Genomic DNA, 14075 nt, shown 5'->3' with positions numbered 1-14075 from the left:
TTATAATCTGATGTGGACCGTGCCATTCAATTTCTTTTTGGGTGGTGGGACAGTTTTAACCATTAGTTGATCCCCTATTTGCCACTGCTTTCATCAAAGGCTTGGTTCGCTTTTTGCTGTTCCACAGCTGCTTGTGCTGTGGCTGACCCCTGGACCGTGCCCAGTCAATAGTTAAGACTATTCATCCAGGTTTTTGTGGCCAATGCTGCTATGGCTTCCCAATCTGGGGGATATAATAGATTTTCCCATCCAGGCATAGGCCTTTCAAACAGTATTTTATGTGGGCTATGCCCAGTCGTATGATTTGGACGACTACGGATTCTCATGAGCACCCATGTGAAATCCGGATCCCAATTTGTGCCTAGTTCATTACGTACCTTAGATAACTCAATTTTAAGAGATTTATTCATTCTTTCTACTTGTCGTCTGGCCTGAGGGTGGTATGGGATATGCAATGGTAAGGGAATACCAGCCTGAGCTCCCATGCTTTGGTACACATATCCAATAAATGCTGGCCCATTATTAGAATTGACACTGTGAGGTAAACCCCATCTAGGAAATACTTCTCTCATTAAGGCTTTGAAGTGACATTGCTACCTTCCTTTCTTGTGGGGAATGCCTCCGCCCACTTATTGAAACTATCCACAATGACTAACAAAAATCAGTTCTTCCTAGATGTTATAGGCAGTGGCCCTACAAAATCCACCTGCAGGCTTTGGAACAGCCCTTTCGAAGCCTGATGCATTAGCTCACCTCTTCTTTTTCGTTGTGCAGGATCTTGTTTTGCACATGTTAAGCAGTGGTGTATATGCATTTTCACGTCTTCCCTTATCCTTGGCCACCGGCCTACCTTTTAAAGTTTTTCTATAGCCTCTTCTAACTTGGGGTGTCCCCCTACAAGAGAGTCACATATCCAGCTCACCAATAAATGTCGTTGTTGCAGTGGAATTACTAAAACCCAGTCATTCTCTGGGTGCACTGCTTGTATGCTCGTGACAAGGTACCAGCACATTCAACTTCAAGTTGTCCCCTAAGCCAGCACGCAGAATCAGGGGTTGGTACGTTGATATTTGTATGGAAAACAAACCACTTCTTCCATACCACCTTCCTTGCTTCCTGACATCTGTTTGTTACCTCCCCTTGTACCTTGCTGCTGATGTCTCAGACAAAACATCCCTATTCATCGCTTCTATCAAACCATCTTATCTTGTGCTTCATTGGGGTGGACCTGGGCTAGCCTTCTGGGATGTGTTTAGATGAACACCCAGGGCCTAGTACTCAGGAGCACCTGGCTCTCAGCCATGCTAGCTGTGCCTTTGCCAAGTTCAGGTACCGGACGGTGAACTTGTAAGCAAACGTTTGCTCTATGACAGGTTCTGCCTTTGGCTCCTAGCATGGCCTGGCTTTGCCGACTGTGGTTCATACCGTAGGTCTTGCCTCAGGCCCCATGCTCCAGACTCTCTCTCTCTCTCTCTCTCTACTCCACTGTACCTCAGAACGCCTCTCTGAGGGGGCTGGGGGCGGATGAAGGCTTTATAGGCTCTGCCTTCCTCTCTGGGCCTTTGATGTAGCACTGTGGGGCTAGGCCAATCCCAACCTGCTGTTGAGTGCGGCTCTGCTTCAAGGCGGGGAGAGGCCCCTGGCCACATTCAGACAAAATTGCTGGGGGTTGGGGACCAGCCTCTAGGGGGACGGCTTGAGCTCTGGAGAGGTGCAGGGGAGCCCATGGTGCCTGAGGGCTGTCGTGAGCGCTGGGGCTTATGATGGACCCCTAGGTGCCATCTGGGGAGGCGCTGCAGGAGTGGGAAAGGGGCCCTGCTGGCTTATCATGGCTGGGGCAGGCTCACCCCCTCTGGAAGTCCTGGCTGGCACTGCTGGGGAGGTAGCTGGCAGTGCCCTGTGGAGAGCAGAGGGAGAATGCCCTGCACTGTCACTGCTAAGCTGGGGGAGGTGAGGGGAACCTCAGTTCTGCTGACTCGTGCCCTCGATCCTGACTGGCGCGTCGGAGAGCGCTCGGGAACAGTCCAGAGCCGTAGGCTGCCTCCTGCTGCTGTTGCTGCCGCGAATGCATCTCTTACCCCCTCAAAATGCTCCTGGGTCCCCCGGTGCTGCTCGGTCCTGGTCATCCTGGAGCCTGCTGACGCCCTGTCTCTGCTCTGCTCCCCCCAGGCAAGGACTACGAGAACGCTGTGAAATATTACAGCGAGGCCATCGACCTGAACCCCGCCAATGCCATCTACTATGGCAACCGCAGCCTGGCCTACCTGCGGACGGAGTGCTATGGCTACGCGCTGGCCGACGCCACCAAGGCCATTGAGCTGGACAAGAAGTACATCAAAGGCTACTACCGGCGGGCTACCAGCAACATGGCCCTGGGCAAGTTCAAGGCCGCCCTGCGCGACTACGAGACGGTGAGTGCGAGCGGGACACTCTGCGGGGAATCCAGCGGCAGTGCCGTGGTCCTCTCGGCTAGTTGCAACGCTCTGGCTTGAGTTCTGCCTTTGCCAACATCTGGTCGGTGAGCTCACCTGGGTGCAGCTGAGAGCAGAGGGCATCTGCACCGAGGAGGGTGATGGGTCAAAACGGGGCAGGAGAAAGGTAGGACTAGGATGAACTGAACAAAGGGATCTTTAGCTCCTGTCCTGGGGAATGTTTCACATCGGTTATGCCGGCTAGACTGTAGAACTGTCTTCCTGGGGAAAAGTAGAGGTCCCATCATTTGGGACACAAAGGTGTGGTGATATCCAGAAAAACAGCCCCCTAGCTTCTGCCCCATGTGTGTCCAGGTCCCACCTACTCACGTTTCACCCCTGTTAGCCCATGCAGCTGAAAGCAGGGCCCCGCGTAGAATGCTGTACCCACGGCCACGCTCCCTGTCTTAGTTTCTGGCTGGTCTTGGTGCTGCATAATGTGGAGCTTGGGGCCGTTTTTCACCGCCTGCAGCGCTCTCAGCCAGCCCTGCTTACTGCAGGGCGGTGGGTTGCTGTAAGACTCTGCTATGATGCTCCTGTCCAGCTGGCTGGAATCGCATTTTCCCCCTCCCCCTTTGGCGACCGGAGTTGGGAATCTGGAATCGGCCATCATGGGATGTAAACTCCTGTCCAAGCCATTACGGTTCATTTCAGTCCCATTATTGCTGTGCTTTCAAAGCTCTAGATCAATGACACCCTGAGCCCAGGCTCCATTGGGACAGCCTGAAAAGCTGTGGACTTTGGACAGGGGACCTGCTCCTGCCGTGCTGTGTCTGGGGGCTGGTTTAGAAAGGATGCAGCAGATCCTGGCATTGGCTGCGTTGCCATGCGGGAGACGTTAGCTCACGGGTGTCTGTGAGATCTCCCGGAGGGATGTTGGGCAGGTGGCCTATGTTGGGAGCGGGATTACCACATAGTGAGGGCTTGGCTAATTGTACCCTGTGGGCATTGATAGCATGTGCCCGGTGCTTCCTAAATACCATGGATCTCTGCTTCTTCTTCACAGAACGGACACCGGGCTTAGTCTGATGGAGATCCCTCCATGTCCCCACCCTGTAGCCCCACCTGCCTCAAACAGTAATGATGGTGCCTATTAAGGTCACTGTGTTTTCAATGGGGGAGACTCAGTGATATGCCCAGCATTACAGAGCTAGGGGAACCCAGGAGTCCTGACTCCCAGTCTGCCCTGCTCTAAGCACTAGGCCCCACTCCCTTCCCAGAGCTGGGGATAGGACCCAGGAGTCCTGCCTCCCAGCCTAATGCCAAGTCTTGCACTTCCCCGGGCCTCTCCTTGTCATGCCTTTCCCTCTGTTTCTCCTTCCTGCCTGACACTGGTCTGTGATGGGCTCTGTGCTCTGCTCTCTCCCTTCCAGGTGGTGAAGGTGAAGCCAAACGACAAAGATGCCAAGATGAAGTATCAGGAGTGCAACAAGATTGTGAAGCAGAAGGCGTTCGAGCGCGCCATCGCCAGTGATGAGCACAAACGCTCCGTGGTCGACTCCCTGGACATAGAGAGCATGAGTGAGTTGGGCTGCGGGGCTCTGGGCCTGGCTTCTCTGGTCACATGGATCCCACAGGGGTGCTGGGGGAGAACTGGCTAACTCGACGGAGGGGCAGTGACCATGAGCTCCCAGAGCAGCGCTGGGGCCCAGAGGGCTAATGAGACCCTTGTATGTTGAAATGGGAATAGTGAGTAGGGGTGGGGAGGTGCTTTTCCCTCTGTACCTGGCCTTGGCGAGCCGGCGCTGGATCCTGCGTCCAGCTCTGGGGCCTGCATTTTAAAAAGGACTTAGCAGAATTGTTGAGGGTGCAGAAAAGAGCCAGGAAACCGATCTGAGGGCTGGAGAAATGCCTGACAAGGACTGACAGAGCTTGATCTGGGTAGCTGATCCAAGAGAAGATTGAGAGGTGACTTGATTACAGTGTCTAAGCTCTTTCCAGGGGAGAACATCCCAGCGAAATGAAGGGCTCAGATGTCTGCGGAGAAAGGCGGAACAGGGACCAATGGCTGGCAGGGGAAGCCAGAGAAATTCCAGCTGGAAATGAGAACCAAGTGCTTACCAGTGCGGGTGACTAACTGCTGGAACAATCAGCTCAGGGAAGTGGTGGGTTCTCCAGCCCTTGATGTCTCCCAGTCCAGCCCGGATGCCTTGCTGGAAGACGCCTCGGTCACAAGCAAGTGATTAGGCTCAGTACAGGGGAAGTACTCTGGCCTGTGGTGTATAGGAGGTCAGAGGAGACTATGATCTGGTCGTGCTTCCTATTGCATGGATATCTTGCTATAAATGCCTAGTGCAATGATGCACGTCTCATGAACACAGCTACCAAAAAGTGGGGCTCTGGGCCTAGTATAATAACTAGTTGGCCTCTGTGTCCTGTCTGCTCTGTGTAGTTTTAATCTATGATGTCATGCGCCACACCTTGTGTATGTGATCAGCATGAGACTACAAGGACGTTGCTGGAGAGGAATACGTGTGTGAGATTCCGACAAAGCCGAGCTCTCCCCTGTGCTTCTGGCATCCTTGCAGAGAATTGGGGCAGGTTTGTCCTGGGGTGGTGTTATCCTGACCACAAAGGGTGCTGATTCGTGACTAAACCCCAGGATTGGAAGCTGGGGGATCCCGGTTGTTTTTGAATCTGTCTATACAGTAACGTGCCGGGGATCAGCGCCCCCATTCTGCCAGCAGTGCACGTACACAGAGAGTCAGTCCCTGCCGCCTAGAGCTTGCAATCTGAATAAATAAGGCGAGGGAAAAGGAAGGATTGCTATCCCTGTTTTACAGATGAAGAGCTGAGGCCCAGAAAGATTAGGGATAAATCTTTCAAAAGCCCCTTAATCCCATTTTTAAAAGATCCAATGTCATCGAGACTCGAGTGCCTCAGACCTTTAGGGTGGGTTTTCAAAGGGATTTAAGCACCTAAAGAGGCAGATTGGCACCTTGTGGGATTTTCAGAGGCACCTAAGCAGGTGAAATCAATGGGGGGTTTGGCACCTCACCTGCCTAGGCACTATGGAAAATCCCACCTTGGTTAAGCACCTAGTTGCATCTTTAGGCTCCTAAACATCTTTGAAAACCCAGCCCTAAGGGACGCAGTCACCCAGCTCTTGTTGATTTAATCAAAACCTGCTTAGTCACTTCTGAAAATTCTTGCCTCAGACCACATGGCGAGTTCATGGTAGAGGCAGGAACTAAACTCAGCTCTGCCAAGTCCCAGTCAGGGGCTGTAACCCTCTTCCCCGTTCTCCTGCTAGTATCAGAAGGGCCTGCGTCATCTATGGCAGGGATGCAGGCTTCCCGACTCTGATGGAAACTGGTTAGCCCCTCGGAGTCCGTGCCATGCCAGGCTTGTAAAAAGGGGTTCTGTCAGAAGAGCATTGTGGGCTGTTTTCTGTCAGCGACTTGGATCAAATTTGCTTCATTTATAAGAGCAAAAGGCTCCCTCTTCCCCTTGATGTTTCAGATGTCTCAGGAAGAGATCCAGGTAGTCTGGTGGCTCGGGGAACCAGGCTCTAGGATCAAAGCCGTCTATTTCACACACCACGCAGGTGAGGTGGCTAGGCTTTGCTCTTCTCTTTTTTCTGATGAATCCCTCAAATCATTTTTCCTCGTAGCCTCCTGGCTTCCAGGCTATTTACAGACATTCTAGGGTCTTAGATTTGTCAACCGGGCCCTATGTCAACCCAATCAGTCGGCACGGCAAGAGAGGACTGTGTGTCCTCTTCCAGCCAGAGCGCGACAGGTTTCTACAATCCGTGACTTGACCATGTCCTTCACAGGGTGCGTTCGGGGGGATGAGGTTGAGACATGACTGCGAAGGCTGTGGTGTATTGGCTGTGGTGGATGGTGTCTGGCTGGAGGAGTAGAAGATACAAACTCGGGGTGCCTTTGTGGGGGTCTGCTGAGCGCTAGGGTACAGCTGAGAGTAGGGGGACGCTAAGGTGGCTTTAAGCCACATTTTGCTCTCCTGATCTTGGGGTGCTCCAGGGGCTGGAGAGGCCACACCAGCATATCTTAGATAGTCCTGGTGGCGGGTCTAAGTCACAGCACTATAGGTTGTGTCCTGACCCCAACATACCCCTTATGCCAGCGCTTGTGAGAAGGTCCTCTGCGGACAGCCTTACAGCTGTCTTCCACAGTGCCTGCACCAGGGAGAATCCTGGCCTGGCTGGATCTGGGGGGTTTAGGCCCCTTTACAGCACTTTGGCTCTTCTGCATAAAGGGCCCGGACCGCAGCTGATGGTTTCACCCCTTTTCACTTCTTTGCTTTTAAGGATGTCTGTGGTAGATAGTAGATGTGTTGTCATGTATTGCTGGTGGCTGTTGGCTGGCCGGGAGCTGCTGGATTAGCTCTGGTTTATTGGGACAGCTTGACTTTTTGGTTCTCAGAACTGACTCCACCAACTGCGGTTAACATCCCTCCCCCGTAAATGAACATTGTCATGCAGGACAATAAAAAGTCACCACTTGCATAAATCCAGCACATGCTGTTTGGAATCAGACGGGCATTCCTGTCTTGCTGTGGTGAGTGAAAGGAGTAGGTTCTAAAGTGCTACAGTCACACAAATAATAACATGGGGAAAGGCCAATAAGTAGCTAGGAGGCAGCTGTTCGGAAAAGCAGAGCTGTTAAAGCAATGCTTCCAGGGCGTCTATAAATAACCCTCCAGCTGAAAAATTACGTGGAAACATGATTTTATGACTCAAGAATCGTAGCAAAACATCACCTAGGCCAGATTTTCTGAAGAGCTCATGCTACTGGGTGCTAAGATCTCTTGAAATTCTGACCACTGGGGTGCACAGATGCCTCGATTTTATTGCTGGGAGGGATTTTTAGATCATCTAGTCTGATATACTGTATAGCATCCATCCCACTACCCCTCTGCTGAGCCCCTTAACCTGTGATAGGCTAAGCGACCCTTCTGGAAAGGCATCTGTTCTTGACCTGAAGCTATCGAGAGATGGAGAATCCACCCCTTCTCTCGGGAGTTGGTTCCGGTGGTTAATTCCGGACTCTGTTCAACGTTTGGGAAAAGGGGAGAGGAGCGCTTACAAATTCCGGGTGCTGGCTGTTACCAAGCAAATGGCTACAGGGCCATCTACCCACGTACTGATTTCAGCTCAGCAGAACTTTGTGCTTGAGGCTCAATAGGAATCAGTTCTTCCTACTTGAGAGCAGCTCCAGTGCCCAAAACATGCACCTAATCTGCTTTTCTGCCTGTCCTAGCTCAGTCTCCTCTGCTGGGCTTCCCTGGACAATTCATGGAGGTTTTTTGGTCAGCGGCTTGACTCTCTGTCAGATGAATGTCTTTGGTTCCAGGACCTGTTTGAGCCGATGGGGCTTCATCCCGTGATGTGTCAAGCACCCCCTGGAGTGGGAATCAAGGGGACTCTGCCTCTGGCAGGATCAGGCCCCTAACGACACTGCCTTTGGAAGCCATGGCTCTAAGCACTTGGAGCTGATGCACGAAGGAGAAGGATTCATGTGAAGCTGTGGATATGTAGGGTGCAGCTGGGTAGAAGCGGGCAGCCTGTGTAAGCAGCGGCGGCGGGTGGGGCAGTGCTCGCAGGGCTCTGGATTATTGGGTGCCGTCCTGTTGCTAACGAGTGCTTCTGCTCTCCTCCCATCTCCGTGTCTGCCAGCCATCGAGGACGAGTACAGCGGCCCCAAGCTGGACAACGGGAAGGTGACGCTAGCGTTCATGAAGGAGTTAATGCAATGGTACAAGGATCAAAAGAAACTCCACAGAAAATGTGCCTATCAGGTAATCGCCTGCCCGCCCTACTATAGGGTGGGAGGCTCATGCATGGAATCCTTTGCCCCTTCTTCGGAAGGAGCTGGCATCCTCTTTCCCGGCTGTGGGTGGCAAAGACTGCTGCGGCAGGTCGAAAGGAGTCCAGGGTGTAAAATGGAGCCAGCTTGCAGCCAGTGTCACTCTAACATAGAGGGAGCCATAAAGACTACATGTCCCAGCTTGCAGTGCTTCTGTGTCATCGAGATGCCACATTGGGCGCTGGGAGCTGAACTCTCCACCCTGTGCGTCGGGCCCCCTATTTGCAAGGCCAGGGACTTGCCCAGCAAGAAGCTGGCGAAGGGCGGGGACCTGTTGCATCTGGAGATAGGGGTGTGTCCTTCATTTCCTTCCCCGTCCTGCCCTTGCTAACTCTTCCTTTTTCCCCTTGGGCAGATCTTGGTGCAGGTGAAGGAGGTGCTCGTCAAACTCCCCACTCTAGTAGAAACCACGTTAAAAGAGGTGAGTATCCTTCTCTGCAGCCTTGGGGTGGTAGGTCCTGGGATGTTCTTTGTATAACCGGGGGCGGGTTTGGATCCCAAACCTGCAGTGCTGGGTGAGCAGAAGCTCTGGTGGCTTCATATCTCCCCTCCACCCCAGCTGCTTGGGGGCCAAAACAGTCTGTGGTATAACTCGAATCATGGCTTGCCTGCACTGCCTATGAGCAGCTGTACAATTCATGCCATGTCTCCTCCCACCTCTGACCTCACCTAACTTGAGGCTTGCCGAGCTAATCAGTATGGGGCTCTGGACCAGTGGAGATCCACCCCTGGCTGGCTAAGCCGCTGGGATGGCCTCTTGTTGCAGCATGAGGCAATGGAGTGGGAGGGGGAATCCCTCACTAGGTGTCCACCCCTTATCTGAGAGCGTTTGCAGCTGTCCAACGGCTTTTGGGGTTCGAGTGGGAGGCTCTGACGTGTCTGTTCTTTGATCCATCCATTGCTGTTGTAACCAGAGCCAGAGCCCTCAAAGGGGCCGGGTTGTTTGAAATAGGCCGTTGTCTTCCCCTCGAGTTACATACTTCCCTCCTTGTCCCAGCATGGTGATGTGCCGGGCTCATGATGAGGGATCCCATGATCCTTTTCACCAGAGTTAAGGTCGTTATTGTTTTTGTCCGGGGCAGATTCAGGCATGCACTTCCAACCTGCCTCCCTAAATTCCTGGATTCAGTGTAGTTGTAGTCGTGTTGGTCCCAGGATATTAGAGAGATGAGGTGGTCCAATAAAAGATATTACCTCACCCATCCAGTCTCCCTAAATTCCTGCTGGTCAAAATGGACCCAGTATTCTCCTTGTGTCCTCAGTGCGAGCAGTGTTACTGTGCCCTGTTAATCAGCTGCCATGTCCAACCCCAGAGGTGGTTGCATTTCACCACTGATGTATTAATTTAGATGGAGCATATGAGCCCAACGAGTCAAAAGCGTTAACCTGGCCCTGCAGCTGTCCAACATTAAATAGAGTTAAACAACTTGTGGGGACCTCAGCCTGCTTAGCACTATGGCAAACGCATTGTTAAACGTCATTTTAATCTTTTATTCAGGATACAGAAAATAAGGAAAAAGAGGTTGAAATGTAAAATATTAAGTCAGGCTTTCATTTTAACAGCATCCCTTGTTCCCTTTCCCTTTAGCTGGACAGATTTTAGAAAGAAACTCCATGTCTCTGACATCTAAAAGACTGGCATTAAAGATGATAGTTTGGGGGAAAAGAGACAAAGTTAGTTGAGACGCGCTTGAGCGGCTGCTGTTAAGATGGAAGATGAGAGGAGACCAGACAAACAGCCACAAGAGGAAAGACAGAAAAGGCAGCTTCTGTCTGTGGTTGACTTTTACTTGCAGCCTCACGGCTGGAAAAACTCAGGCCCAGCCCCCAGTCTGATCAACCTCTCTGAGACCTGGCAAACTTGTACCAGCATCGGGCTGTTTAGGGCCTTGCTCTGGGCTGTCTCCTTCTGGTCCCAGGCTTACAACAGTGTTGGCCGGCTAAGCCAGACTCTTATTAGACCGAAGGAAAATGGAGAGAGACAGGAAAGAGAAGAAATAAGGTAGGGAAGGAGAAGGGCACACTGGAGGAAGAAGACAAAGTCTTATGTCCCAGGTAGTATTCAGAATTTAGCTGGAGCTGCTGGAGGTGACGATATCATCTGGCTCCCTCCATCTGGTCTGGTCTGGTCAGGGTATGTCTCAGGATTGGGATGAAGACATTCCAGGGACCCAGGAGATGGTGGGTGTAGCAGCCATGATGGTGAAGCATGTGTCTGAGTCAGCCAGCCTCACGGTTTCATAGATTCCAAGGCCAGAAGGGACCATTTTGATCATCTAGTCCAACCTCTTGCATAACCCACGCCAGTGAACTTCCCCACAGTCATTCCTCGAGCAGATCCTTTGAGAAACCAGCCACTCTGGATTTAAAACTTGGTGATGGAAAGTCCACTACGACCCTTGGTAAATTGTTCCCATGGCTGCCAGCTTTCTCCTCCCCCGAAGTCTGTTTTGGAGGACCCTGGAAGGGTGTAATGGGTGGGATAGTCCATCTCATCATTTTATCCACCAATTCAGCCTGTTTTCTGACACACCAATTTTGGTTTGTTGATTTCCAGTCCCACACTTGTTTACCAGGCACGATCTTAACACAATTGTTGAATTATATCAATAGGCATTTTGGTTTAGACCAATTCAGTCCTTTTGTCTCCCTTTGGCACGTTTTCCCATCAGCAGTCATTGTTATAGGTTATTAAAAGTATACTCACTTTTTAAAGTTGAGCTTGCAATTAGGGTAAATGTGTAGGCCCAATTATTAGACCAGTGAGCAATCCCTGTTTAAACACCTGGCATGCCCCCTCCAGAGGTGTTTGGGGAAGCGATCACTGTATGAACAACTGCCACGCTCCACCCCAGACGTGGCTGAGTTTCTGTGCTGGGTGAGGGATCCCAGTATAAACAGCTGCCGCGTCCCACCTCAGAGGTGGCTGTGTATCCGCAGTGGGCTGAAGCCACTCTTGGAAAGTGCTTTGGGATCCTGCAGGGGAAGAGGTGCTCTGTCTGGCTCGGGTTTTACTTTTCTTCTGTCTCCTTCTCCTTTTCCTCTTCTCCTCTCTCGGCCTCTCTTCTTCCAGACAGAGAAGGTCACCGTGTGCGGAGACACCCATGGACAGTATTACGACTTGCTGAATATATTTGAACTGAATGGGCTGCCGTCTGAAACGAACCCATATGTATCCTTGGCTGGTTCCCCCTTTGATCTAGCATGTGATGTGTGCTCTCTAGGAACAGGAGGTGACAGAGCTAGGAGACAGACCTGGGTTCTGTTCCAGCGCTGGGAGGTATCGTTTCCCCTCCCCATGCCTTGGTTTCCCCATTTTTACTGTGCGGGAAATGGTCTTGACTGCCACTGAGATCTCGGCATAGAGCAGAAGTGGGCAAACTACGGTCCACGGGGCACATCCGGCCCGCAGGACCCTCCTGTCCGGCCCCTGAGCTCATGGCCCGGGAGGCTAGCCCCTGGCCCCTCCCCTGCTGTTCCCCCTTCCCCAGCAGCCTCAGCTCACTGCGCCGCTGGCGCAATGCTCTGGGCAGTGGGGTTGCAAGCTCCTGGGGCAGTGCATCTGCAGTGCCTGGCCTGACCTGGTGCTCTGTGCTGCTTGGTGGCGTGGCTGGCTCCAGATGGGTGGCGTGGCAGTGCTCCAGGCAGCACGGTAAGGGGACAGGGAGCAGCGGGGGTTGAATAGAGGGCAGGGGAGTTTGGGGTGGTGGTCAGGGGGCAGGAGTATGGATAGGGGTTGGGGCGCTCAGAGGGCGGGGAACAGGGGGGTTGAATGGGGGCAAGGGTCCGGGGGGGGCCAACAGGGAACAGAGGGGTTTGGATGGGGCAGGAGTCCCCGGGGGGACAGTCAGCGGGCGAGAAGCGGGGGGGGATAGGGGCCGGGGGCTGGGCCATGCCTGGCTGTTTGGGGAGGCACAGTCCCCCCTAACTGGCCCTCCATACAATTTCTGTAACCCGATGCAGCCCTCAGGCCAAAAAGTTTGCCAGCCCCGGCATAGAGATTATACTTCCCTAGTGACCTGTTCCTGGCTGCCGTGCTTTGTTGAGCCTGACAACAGAGCATGAGTCCTGAGTCGGAGGGCTTGGGGAATGAGTTAAAGCTACATCTTGGTGGTGCTGAGCTAAATTCTCTCTAAGCTGCCCAGCTGCTCAGCAGCCTGTTAAGTGCCATGCAGGCGCTCAGGGCTGCGGTGGGGAGAGATGCCTCTGCCCCAGCCCTGCAGCGGGGGGAGAGGCACCTCTCCCCGCTGGCCCCAGTCCAGCCCCGGACCTGCCATGGCTGGGGGAGAGGTGCCTCAACCCAGCCCCGGCCCCAGATCTGCTGTGGCTGTGGGGAGAGGAGCCTTCCACTGACCCCAACCCAACCCCACCCTGAACCTGCCGCGGCCAGGGGAGAAGCGCCTCTCCCCCCGCAGCCCAGGTGTTGCTGGGGGGAGTCCTCTCTCCCCGCTGTAGCCCCGGGGGAGCCTGCACCCCAAACCCTCATCCCTGGTCCCACCCCAGAGCCCTCATCCCCTGCTGGAGTCCTCAGCGCCCCAGCCCTCTGCCCGAGCCCCCTCCCACACGCCAAACCCCTCGGCCCCACCCCTTCCACATGAATTTTGTTATGTACACCAGTTTGGAGGTGATGTGTGACACATCACCTCCATATTGGTGCACATAACAAAATTCATTCCTCACATGCGTGGGAAAAATTAGAGGGAACACTGGAGCTGGGGTGTCCTAGGGGTGTCTCTAAGATGCTTGCCGGGGGGAGGGGGGTCACACTCCATCTGTCAGGCCTTTGGGTGGGACTGGGAAAGAGGCTCCAGAAAAGCGGCATTGGGGAGAGGAAAGGTGCTGAAAGGGAGGGAAGGAAGGTTGGCCCGATGGCTAGGGCTGCCAGCCTAGGGCTTGGAGACCAGGGTTCAAGTCCCTGTGTGATCTTGAGCCAATCCATTAGCCTCTCTGTGCTTTGGTTCTGTAAAATGGCAAATCCCAGGGTTGCTTATTCCAGTACTGTGGTGGTGTCGGGGGGCCATAGAAGTACCTAAGATGGATCACAGTGTTTTTCATCCCAGAGGGACACCTGGGCCCTTTTTCCTGAGCGCAGCCCCTTCGGCAGATATTTAACGGGGATTTCGTTGACCGCGGCTCCTTCTCTGTAGAAGTGATATTAACGCTGTTCGGTTTTAAGCTGCTGTATCCGGATCATTTCCACTTACTCCGTGGTAAGTACAGTCCCATCCCACCTTGGGGGGCGGGGAGCAGCGGGAATAAGCCACTGGAGAGACCTGCTTTGTACTCAAGTCGGGGCAAGAACTCCTCAAACTGTACCCTTCGCTGGCTGTTTTCCTGGTGCTTCCCCAAGCTGCAGCTGAGACCCAGAGTTGGAGTTTTCCTTCATAGCAAAGCTGGCTTCTCCAAATCCACCTGCTGTCTCTGGGATTCCCCAGCTGCAGAGGATCATGGGGATCATCATGGAAATGTGGAATTCCCTGGATGCTCTGGCTTTCATTCCTTTCCTCCCCTTTCCCAGCTCTCTCTCGCCTTTTCAGTTGGTCTCTGGGTGGGTCACAGTCTCCGAGCCATTGATATTTATGGTTATATCTAGCCTGAGCATCTGAAAAGACCTGGGTGCATCCCTCCCCTAAAGCTAACTCAGCCAAACCAAACGGGCATGAAAATTCACCAGCCCTATCGCAGAGTCTGCTTGCGCACCCTGGGGAATGAGTTAAACCCACCGAAATTGACATCCCCATCCACAAAAGAACCAAGTTGCTCAGGGCAATCG

General features: G+C 53.2%; 1 protein-coding gene across 3 annotated transcripts in view; it reads left to right on the top strand.

Annotated features, from left to right (window-relative positions):
* PPP5C (protein phosphatase 5 catalytic subunit) overlaps positions 1-14075 on the top strand; it is a 43199-nt gene that overhangs the window by 13966 nt on the left and 15158 nt on the right. For all 3 annotated transcript variants that reach the window (XM_038381548.2, XM_038381550.2, XM_038381549.2), the window contains 6 exons: positions 2170-2411; positions 3845-3992; positions 8113-8234; positions 8658-8723; positions 11376-11474; positions 13407-13512. In XM_038381548.2, coding sequence (XP_038237476.1) covers positions 2170-2411; positions 3845-3992; positions 8113-8234; positions 8658-8723; positions 11376-11474; positions 13407-13512 — 783 coding nt within the window. The remainder of the gene's footprint in view (positions 1-2169; positions 2412-3844; positions 3993-8112; positions 8235-8657; positions 8724-11375; positions 11475-13406; positions 13513-14075) is intronic.

The sequence above is a fragment of the Dermochelys coriacea genome, chromosome 23, assembly GCF_009764565.3.
Source record: "Dermochelys coriacea isolate rDerCor1 chromosome 23, rDerCor1.pri.v4, whole genome shotgun sequence".
NCBI classification, from domain to species: domain Eukaryota; kingdom Metazoa; phylum Chordata; order Testudines; family Dermochelyidae; genus Dermochelys; species Dermochelys coriacea.
Note: the sequence above shows the minus strand (reverse complement) of the source record. Positions and strands in the feature narration are given on the sequence as shown.